This window comes from Egretta garzetta, unplaced genomic scaffold, assembly GCF_000687185.1.
Source record: "Egretta garzetta isolate BGI_Z169 unplaced genomic scaffold, ASM68718v1 scaffold85, whole genome shotgun sequence".
NCBI lineage: Eukaryota > Metazoa > Chordata > Aves > Pelecaniformes > Ardeidae > Egretta > Egretta garzetta.
In genome coordinates, this window is record NW_009259718.1 from 3,411,607 (window position 1) to 3,421,749 (window position 10,143).

Sequence of the window (10,143 nt, forward strand, 5' to 3'; positions counted from 1 at the left end):
GTGCCCAGTGAGCAGGACTCGGCCCCTGCCCTGGAGGAGGCGGGGGGGCTCGGGGTGCCCGGCGCAGTGTGGGGACCAGCCAGGCGCCCAGCCAGCAGCAAGGACAGAGAGAGCCCTGGGCTCGGTCCAGTTGGCACCAGTGTCAGGTCCAGTTTGCAAGGAGGTACGGCTCTCGTTTGGCTCCATGTGGTGCAGGGAGGGCAAGGGGCAGGTCAAGTGTACCAGGACGGAGGCTGGAGGAGGTGGGTCTGGGGGCCCCTGGGGACAGGTCCTGGAGAACGCCGTCATGGCAGGTTTGGAGCCTCCCTGCCCAAACCGCGGTTTAACCAAAGCAGGGGAAGGGAATAGAGAAGGGGCTGGAGGCTGAGCGGCCTGGGCAAGGGCCCTCAGCTCTATCTAGCTATTCCCATTTGCAAGATATCCAGTGGCGGGGGGGTGCTGGAGCTGCCAAGCACCCCAAAACAGGAGCAAGCCCGGGCGACAGACGTTTACCAGCGGCTCCATGTCCCTGACAGTCTCTCCCAGGCGCGGCTCAAGCACCCCCGTGCCAGGAAGGGGGTCCGAGGGAGCGGGGCCTCCCCTCATTATCTGATGGAAGCATCACTGGGGGGGTCACGGTCGGACTCCTCGCTCTCCTCATTCGGGGCCGACTCGCTGTTGGAGGCCGGGGTGAAGGCAGGAGACTTCCTGCGGAGAAGAGTAAAGGGCTGCGGTCACAGCACCACCCAGGGGGAAGGAAAGGACCTGGTTTGGTGTGGGCAGGGGGCACCAGAGCAAGGAGGAGAGAAGCTGAAGTGCCCCTCTTGCTCCCCTGGAGCATGCATGGGTCTGTGGGAATCCCTGGGTGCTGGGAAGGGTGCCCCACAGGACACCAGCCAAGAGGTCCAGAGCATGAAGCAGGGCTGGGGGAGATGCCAGAGGAGCCTGCCCAGAGCACATGAAAGCCCACCACCCAGCCTGGAGCCACCCTGGCTCCGCATGCCTGTGAGGACCTATGCAACGTCCCTGCACAACAGCGGCTCCATCAGGGGTGTCCGGCTTCACCCGCCAGAACTGACTCCTGTGCACAGCCCACCTTCTGCAGAGGTGGCACCATGACCTGCGTGGAGGTTGGTCACCAGGAGTCCACCAGCCTCTCTCCACACTGTGCCAGGACAGGGCAGGAGTGCTACCCCCTGCTTCAGCTCCCACTCACCACCACCCTGGCTCCAGTCCTTGCCCAGAGCATGGGTAGCCTGGCCCTCCCGCTGAGGCTCACCTGTCCCCAGACTGGGTGATGAGCCGCCGGCAAGTCTCCATCTGCACGTCCAAGCCTCGCTTCATGCTGCACATTTCCATGTACTCGTGCAGGTGCCGGTTCATGTCATTCTTGGCTGTGGCCAGCTCCAGCTTCACAAGGAAAATGGTGCAGAGATGAGCCCAGGGCACGGTGTGGCACAAGGCACGGGGCACGGCCAAGGGTGCCCCTGAGCAACCCAAGGCTGCTGCCCCCTGTTCCCAATTACCTGCTCCAGAACAGTGTCTCCCTCACCCCAGGACCCACTCCCCTGTTTCACCCCCTTCTACGCCATGTCCTCCCCACCTTCCTCCTCCTCCCACCTCTATTTGGTCGATGGTTTCCTGGTACTCCTTCTCACGGCTCTTGAACAGTGACTCCGTGTCTTTGATCACCTTCTCCAGGCTGTCGTCCTGCTGTTGGGGAGAGCAGACAGCATGTTTAGAGGCAGGGAGGTGTCCAACATGAGGAACCAAAGGCAGGAGAGAGAGAAATCAGAGAAAGAACTGGCAGCACTGGGAAAAGAGGAAGAAACATAAGTGGTGTAGCATAAATAAGGCACGAGTCAGTCCTGCCAACACGAGGTAGAGAAAACCAGGATTTGCCACACTGGGTAGTCAGCCCATCAGCTCAGAACAAGCCCAGCAATGCACAGAAGCTTTGGAGAGCACAGACCGTTCTCAAGCATGACACATCCCCAGGGGACTGCTGAGGGCCGAAGATGAGGGATGGGGAGGACTTTGGCCAGATAGTGAGGCCTCTGTTTGAGCAGTGCTGCTGCACAAAGAGCAGGTGGGCTGGAGAGCCCAAGCAAGGGACAACCAGAGACCAGCCCAGCCAGAAGAGGTCTTCTCTTCTGGGGGGGCTGTGGCTCTCCCTACGTGTGTGGACCATGCCCTCAGCACATCTTTCAGGCTACAGGTCCCCAGTCTGTCTTGTAAGGAGACCTTCACCAGGATGCATTAACGTATTCAACATGGAGAAGATGGGGCATAAAGGGGAGGCATCTGTAAAGGCCTCCAAGGGATGGAGGGGCTAAAGTCTGGTCTTTGAGGGACCATGTTCCCAGCCTCAGGCAGGACCGAGTATCCCAACCCAGGGCTGGATCCTCGGGGGGGAACCTGACACCACCGTTACCTCCCCCTGCACCTCTGCGGCTGCAATGGCGTATCCGGAGAAATCCTCCCAGAGGAGCAGTGTTTCTTCTGTCTCCTCCCACGTGAGGCTGTCGCAGTCATCCTCAAAGTCATATTCCCTCCTGCGGGCAAGGGAAGAGCATGTCAGCACCCAGCAGGAAAACCCCAGCAGGCAGGGGGCCACTTTGGTGCCGAAAGCCTTGCCCCTGCTCACAGGCAGGGCTGCAGCTCTTGAAGGTCTCGCCAGGGTGAGCTCAAGCATGCCCAAGCCCAACAGTTGATGGGGAAGGGGTTGGCTTTATGGTCAGGAGCCCCAGCAAATTCAGGCAGGGACTTCCCAAAAGGCAGAAAGGGGTCAAGAGGAAGGGAGCTGGACCAGCTCCCACCCACAGCACAGGTGGGCTCAGGTCTGCCAGGGGGGTCAGTCCCACCGCGCTGCAGAGCACAGGGTGTAGGTACCCTGCGGCAGCACCTCCCATCTCACCCTCCCCTGGGAAGGGGAGCCAGAGCCCACCCTTGCCCTCCCCATCCCGGGCACCCAAGGGGAGCCTGGTGCCACAGCCTCGCTCAGTGCCGGTGGGCAGAGGTGCGGAGCAGCTGCACTCACAGCTGGTTCAGCATCCTCTGCATTTCCTCATTGATACTCATGGCCGTGGTCTCGTCCTCCTCTTCCTCTTCAGGTTTTCGGGAGGCATCGCTCTCTGACAGCGAGGTGTCTTCATCGCTGACCTGCTTGCGCTCCCGCTTCCGCCCCACCGAGGCTGGGACCTTAACGGGAGACAAGTGCAGAGACTACAGAAACGAAGCCGGGTCCGAGGTCGGGAGCAGGTAGTTGGGAGGAGATGGAGGGGAAAGGAATGGTGGAGGGACAGAAAGGCGGGGGAAGAGAGAAAGAAAGAAAGAAAGGAAGGAGAAAAGCGAGAGAGAAAGAGAGAAGACGGGCTCATTATGATCAGGTTAAAGATGGTGCAATGGATAAAACATGGGTTTAGCATTTTCTAAAATTAAAACTAAGCAACTAAAGATGGAATCTATGAATCTGATGAGAAAAAACAATGTGGTTTTACTGCAGAAAAACTCAAAATCGCCCACCACCCCAGTCCAGAGACAGGGAAACACAGCGACAGAAACAGGAAAAAAGAGACAGAGCCTGAAAAAGGTGAAATATGTCAATATTTACAGTCCAAACTTATTTACAGAAAGTTCAAAATTTGTACACTTTCCCAACTGAATGGAACTAACCAGTTGCTTCTGTAGGGACAAAGAAAGCGAGACAGAAAGGCAGTGACATCCAGAAAGAGAAAAGAGACAGAGACAGAGAAGAGAGACAGAGAGAAGATGACGGAGAGGGGAAGGGGAAGGAGAGAGATGGAGTTAGAGACAGACACTCGAGCAACTCGTCTCCCTCCTGCAGCTGCTCCCCTACCACTGCGGGGTCCCCGGGCCCAAACGCAACAGGTCAGCGAGAGGTTGAGGGGACTCTTGATGCCTAAAGCGACATCTGGAGCTTTCCACCTCCTCTCCGTGCCCTTTCGCCTGGTCCTCCTGAGAGAGACAGAGAGCAAGGGACCGCAAGGAGTGGGGGTGAGGGTGACCAAGCGTCTCCCCTAGCAGGGGGCTGGTGCTGTCTCTTCTACCTCCTTCGGGAACTCTCTTCCCCAGAGCCAGTAGCTGAGCCTGGGGCAGTAGCAGGCGCTTCTCACCTGAAACATCTTGATCATGTCCTCACAGTTCCGCTGCTGCGCCACGTCGCACAGCTTGGCAGTGATGTCGATACGCCGGCAGATGTCCATGTCCACCTTCATGGCCTTCTCCTGGATCTTGGTGTCCAGCTCTGTGATGTTCTGAACCCACAATGCCGCAGGATGGGGGAAGAAGGGAGGAAGATGAGGCAAGGCAAACGGCAATCAGAGCCCCCATGTCCGTCCCCCCCCGTGCTGCAGGACTGCATCTGCATCCCCACTCTGAGCACTGCACCCTGGACCAACCCTGCCAGACCACCTCTGTGCTGGATGTGCCCCACCAAGGAACTGCTTTTCTACGCAAGCCCCACCGCTCGGGTACGACACTGCTGCTGGGTTGGAGAGGGGCGAGGGACTCACATTGCTCATCAGTCCCTTGAAGACAACAAGCTCTGCCTTGAGCTGCTCCACCTTCATGGCCAGCTCCTCTTGACAGGCTTCAGCCTCCTGGGCTTCCTGCCCCGGGTAGAGGGAGATGTGCAAATCAGCGTCAGCACGGGGCAGCTGGGGTGCTGAGGAAGGGGGCGGGGATGACAGCGATGCTCACCTCCTGCAGCTCAGTCACCCGGTCCTGAAGCTGGACACGCACCGTGTACTCCTCTTCCCATCTAGAGAGACAAACACGCTGGTCAGATCCCACCAGCCTCGCCTCGCTGGCTGCCGGAGAGGAGGGAGTGGCAGCTGCTCACCCCAAAGCTATCCGAGAGGGGGTGATGACGGCACCAGGGTGGGAAGGAGAACGTGCCCAGGAATGCATCGCCGCTTCTTTCCAGACAACGGCAGCTGCCAAACGCCTGTCAGCCCACCAGCCAAGAACCCTGCCCCACCATGCTCTCCCCTGTCCCCACTGTGGGCTGGCCGACAGCCGCCTGCCCCACGACGGGGGGGAGCTGGGGACACCAACCGCAGGCTCCATGTAGCAGCTGCACTGCACACCCTGCCATGCTGGGACTGGCCCATGGCCCGACACAGCCCACTGGCTTCTCCATCCGCCCCTGAGCCCCTTGGCCTTGGGTCACACTATGTTCAGCTCCAACAGTCAATAACAGGCTTGCAGGCATTGTAGAATCGCCCCCGTCTGCATCGTCTTTGTGGACCACATTTGTGTGCCTGCAGTGTCGCAGTTCAGGCTGTCCTGGAGCACAAAACCCAACCTAATACCAAACCATGTTACAGCGTGCGTGGCCATGATGTGCGCCAGCATGAAGGGCTGCTCTTCCGCCTGCACCAAAGTGGAGGGCTGCCCTGCGCTGGGCCACGCTACCCGGGAAGGAGCAGAAGTCTCCTCAGCTGTACTGCTACATTAACAGGTTGGATTAAAGAAGATCGTTTCATCCTACAAGGAAGCAGGATGGATTGTCCCAACTTATGCCAGGTTGGCCAGTAGGTACTGTATTAGGCTCTGCAGCTTTGCAAAAGGCTGAGCCGCAAGGTGTCCAGCCTTGCTATACAAAGACACATCGCCTAGCAAATATTACATTTTGCTGCATGAGATCATCATCTTGGGCCACGCTGCGGTGTTGGCCCAGTCCACGGTCTGTTGGGAGGCCACCAGGCTGTACTGCTCTTTGCTAAATGACTATACCATAGAGCAGACAGGTTGGCACGCGCTGCGGTGCGGCACAGGGCAGGGCTGCTGCATTCTTACCCAGCTCCTGGCTCTTCTGGGAGAGCCAGATTTCTCCGAGAAAGCAGGATTTCTCTGGGAAAGCAACCAGAGATGGACCCTGCCTGGTGCTGCGATATCGGGTTTCTATTTAATGCTTGCAAGCACCAACACAGCAAGCACTGCGACCCTGCATAAGGACGTGAAAAATCTCTCCTCTTGCTTACTCACACCAAGTCTGAAAAATGAATCCTAAGGTCTATGAGACCAGGAAGCGTATGAAAAGCCCCCACACGTGGTATCTCAGGGTATCAGGACAATCTGATGACATGGGAGAGTCCTGGCTTATGAATTTCTAAGCTCTTAAGGCTGCCAACACTGCTTCTTACTCAAACAAGGACAAAGTGTGCAGTTCTCATGGTGGTGTTGGCTCCACACCGCAGCTACAGAAGGGGAGTCAAAGGGAGTTCCCATCCTTTTGGGGGAAGAGGGAGACAAAGAGAGAGGGAAGGAGAAAGTAGAGAGAAGGTAGAAAGTAGGAGAAGGTAGAATTGCCCTTATATGGGAACTGTTCAAACAAGGCCTCCCTCCCCGGGGAGAAAAACGCTTTCCACCCTAAGAAAAAAATTTCAGCATCTTTCTCGGCGTGGCACTTCCTGTCTTTTTTGGTCCCCGCCTCCCTCCGGGTCGCTACATAGCCCGGACTTACTGGGGAAGTAAACCACAGCTGCAAATCCTTGGAAGAATTCATTTCACACCAATGCTGTGGAAGATGAGCGCAGATTAGATAAACACTGATTTAAAGGCGGGAGGCAACAGCGATTCGCCCCGCAAGCGACAAATCCGCACGCCCATCCGTTATGAACCTCTCCCGCTCGCCTCCCGCCTGGCTCCTTCTTCCCGGCTCCCTCCTGCAATGCACCACTCCTAATAATAACCTGCCTGCGGCACTGCACCCGCAGCCCAGCGTGGCCGGTGGCCGCTGCCAGGTCGCTGCCGGCTGGAAGCAAGGCTGCCCCACACAACCCCATGGCCACCGGCGCACGCCAAGGGGAGACATGGACCCTTCCTGCACCGCCGCGAGGCAACCCACCGAAGGCTGAAATGGAGGGAGAAGGCAGAGAGCGAGGGCAGGAGGGTCCCGGCAGCAGACAGAACCAGCCACCTCCTTGCCACCTACAGGCCAGCCCTCCCGAAGCCAGGGACGTGACGGGATGCGGTGCTGTCCCTACAGCATCCCCCACCAGGCGTTTCCCCTCGAGAAGTTCACTTAGCAAAGTAAGCAACCCCCCATATCTTTGAAAATCCTGTTCACTGCAAAAGGCCCTGTGGTGCCTTACCCTATGCTGCACAGTTAGCACGTGCTGGTGCTGCGGGGCACCCTTCGGGCTGCTCGGGGCACGGAGCTGCACGTTTCCCCCTCTTGCCACGTTTGAGCTTCACCTTAATACCCTACACCCTGGCTCACCTCCTTGGAGGGCAATTACAACAACAAAAGGCCTTCTTGCAGCCCTTCAATGTATAAAGGGAGATGGAGAGAGACTTTTTACCAGGGCCTGTAGTGACAGGCAAGGGGCAATAGTTTTCAACTGAAAGAGGGTAGGTTTAGATTGGAGATAAGGAAGACATTTTTTATGATGAGAGTGGTGAGACACAGGAGCAGGTTGCTCAGAGAAGTGGTGGATGCCCCATCCCTGGAAGCGTTCAGGGTAAGGTTGGATGGGGCTTTGAGCAACCTGATCCAGTGAAAGATGTTCCTGCCTACGGCAGGGGGGCTGGACTAGACGATCTTTAAAGGTCCCTTCCAGCCCAAACCATTTTGTCATCCTTACATGCTGTGCCATAATATTACTCACCCTGTATCTCCAGCACGTGCTTGCAGCATCCAGGACGAAAACTACTTGGGAATCCAAATGCAGTGGGCAGCAGAAACCCAATGAGATACTTGGATTCCCAGTGCTTGGTGGCTCTGTATGATACTCACAGGCACCCTTTCCCCCTCTCCAGACCACCTAGCCTCAGTCCGCCCTTCCCAAGCGTGGCTCCCACGAGCCTCTTTCCTGCTGCTGCCGCTGCACCTCTTCTCATCCCTGCCTATTGCCCCCATCCCCCTCCTAGATCCCAGGCTTGAATTTCAGGCCCTGCATACCCAGAGAGAAGCTCCCTCCTGCTGCACCGCTCCGAGTGCTGTGGGCTGCACGGTGGCAACCCTGCCCTGAAGAAAGCACAAGCTCAAGCACCCAAGCCATGGGGCAGAGGACCGGGAAGTCCCGTGTTAACACGGTCTCTTCCCTCTGCCCTCAGGCAGGTGGCAAAGGGATGATGCCGGCCACACTGTCCCCACGACAGATCAGAGCCCGCTGTGGCAGGGGGGTGGTATCTGCTCCTGGGGGATGTCGGCGCCAACCCTTTAGCATGGGGAAGGGTGCAGAAATGGGATCCTCCGGTCCCATTCCCTTGTTCAGGACCTGGCTGCACTGTCAGAAAGGTCCCGGTGCTGGAAAGGGTCTAGGGGTGGGGTCTGCTTCCCCCCAGCCCCTGGTAACACAGTCCAAAAATAGATCCCGCCAACAACATTGGCCCGCGGCAGCTTGTGGTGCCCCCCTGCCCATCCCCATCGTCCCTGCTTCGTCCGTCACACTACCCCTACCCCCCAGTCTTCCCCAAAACCCGCCTGCCAGAGAGGGATGATCCCAAAAAAGCTCTCCTTTCTCCCAAAGTTTCAGCAGCACTGACAAACTCAACTCAGTCCCCTCTCTCCAGCTGCACCGCTTTAAGCAACTCGAGCCCTCTGGGCCAAAACGGTGTCTCCAGCTCCCCACTATCTGATGTGAAAACTCAAGGGCAGGAGAGCTGCCTGCCCCTGGGGAAGCAGCCCGATCCCCGGCTTAATAATAAAAAGCCTTAGGTATACGCAGCGATCGGTGGGAGAGAAGAGATGCCAACTCTTCCTTTCCATGTGCCTTGCTCGATGCCTTTGGAGCATCCGACAGGCAAGCCTGCTCAGCCAAAGCCTTATAAAGCCAAAAACATAAGGTGTCATCTTGGATCCCCATCCCTAATCTTGGCACCAGAGCCCAGGGCTGTGAAGCACAGGTCAGCAGCACTGGTCCCGTGGGTAGAGCACACCGTTTCACTCCTTTGGGTACGTCATCAGTTACTTTCTAATGGCTTCTAAAGCACCATAAAGCGACTTTTCTTCTGAAAAAGAATCAGTCGCTCAGGTGGCGTCAGTCGCCAGTGATGGTCTTGCCCGGCCCTGCACCCTGACCTGGCGACACCAGCCCACCCGCTGCCTGATCTCATCTTACGTGCGGATCTGGGAGCAACCTCTGAAACTGGCTTGAAACAAAAGCGCTGCCGGGGCAATGTGAGAGCAGCGGCCGCCCCGCACAGGAAAGAAGAACCGGCCAAGAGATTAGCTCTGCATTCTGCTTCGCCCTTCTCTGAGGCACATGCCAAGCCACAGCTATTTTGGGTCGGGAGGAAAGCCCCAGAGGAGTGGGGTGCTCCCACACAACTCGCTGCTGCTGAGGCACCGTCTGGGAGAGCACTTGGGGAGGGTACGGGCCCGGCGGAGCCAGCTGTTCCACCAAGGGGCTTGTCTGCACCTTCCTAGGTATCCAGAGAGCCCTCCTCCTCCTTCTCCTCCTCCCAGCAGCCTTTTCCAACCCAAACCTGCTCACCTTCCTCACCTACTTTCCAGCTGCTCCTCCTTCCTGTTTCCAGATCCCCTCCCCTTTGAAACGCCAGCTCCTGGAGTCACGTTATTTCTTCCCCACTTGGAAAGGCATTTCTAGTCCCTCATGCCAGGTTGACAAGACAGGAAAAGGCTGAGTGAGCATCCCAAGGGAGTTCAAACACCAGGAGGCAAGCGAGGAGACCCAGGCGTCTACGAACGCTTTCAGGGGTCCGTGTTTTTGCCTTACAACCCCACCTCATGCTGCCTGGAGCCCACACTCCCGGGAAGTTAGGCCAGGGCTGCTGCTCCCCTTGACCTCAACCCTCCCGACTGCTTCTCCCGCACCGGCGCCCACCGGGTAAAGCCCTGCAGCCTCCCCGGCGACGGTTTCGGTCCCTCGAGGGGATGGAGCTGGGGCCCCTGGCTCCCGCCGCCCCTTCTCACCTGCGCTTGTACTCGTCCCGCTCCCTCTTCACCTTGGCCAGCACGTTGTAGAGGGCCCGGATCTCCGGGGTGATGGTGTCGATCTGCACGCCCACCCCGTCCGGGTGGACCCAGGAGACCCCCGGTCCCTGCACCAGGGTGGTCTCCGGCCCCGGGCCCAGCCGCCGGGCTTGCGAGAAGGACCAGATGGTTCCGGGCATGAAGCGGGAGGCGGCCGGGAAGGGAGGAGGCGGCTGGGCGGGGGCGCCGGGGCGGCA

At 58.2% G+C, this 10,143-nt stretch overlaps 1 protein-coding gene across 6 annotated transcripts; it reads right to left on the minus strand.

Moving 5' to 3' along the window:
* On the minus strand, positions 1-10,137 carry IFFO1 (intermediate filament family orphan 1). 6 transcript variants are annotated; one of them, XM_035894529.1, is made up of 10 exons: positions 9,887-10,086; positions 4,702-4,762; positions 4,515-4,610; positions 4,116-4,256; positions 3,655-3,663; positions 3,020-3,204; positions 2,414-2,534; positions 1,600-1,692; positions 1,259-1,389; positions 1-687 (listed from the first exon to the last, which is right to left on the minus strand). In XM_035894529.1, exons 1-10 carry the CDS (start codon positions 10,084-10,086, stop codon positions 585-587), a joined length of 1,140 nt encoding a protein of 379 aa, XP_035750422.1. In that variant the 3' UTR covers positions 1-584. The 6 variants fall into 6 exon arrangements, with proteins under 6 accessions (XP_035750422.1, XP_035750425.1, XP_035750423.1 ...); XM_035894532.1 differs by having other exon boundaries at positions 585-687; positions 2,426-2,534; positions 9,887-10,137; XM_035894530.1 differs by having other exon boundaries at positions 585-687; positions 1,600-1,689; positions 9,887-10,137.
* Between the last annotated feature and the right edge of the window lie 6 nt (positions 10,138-10,143).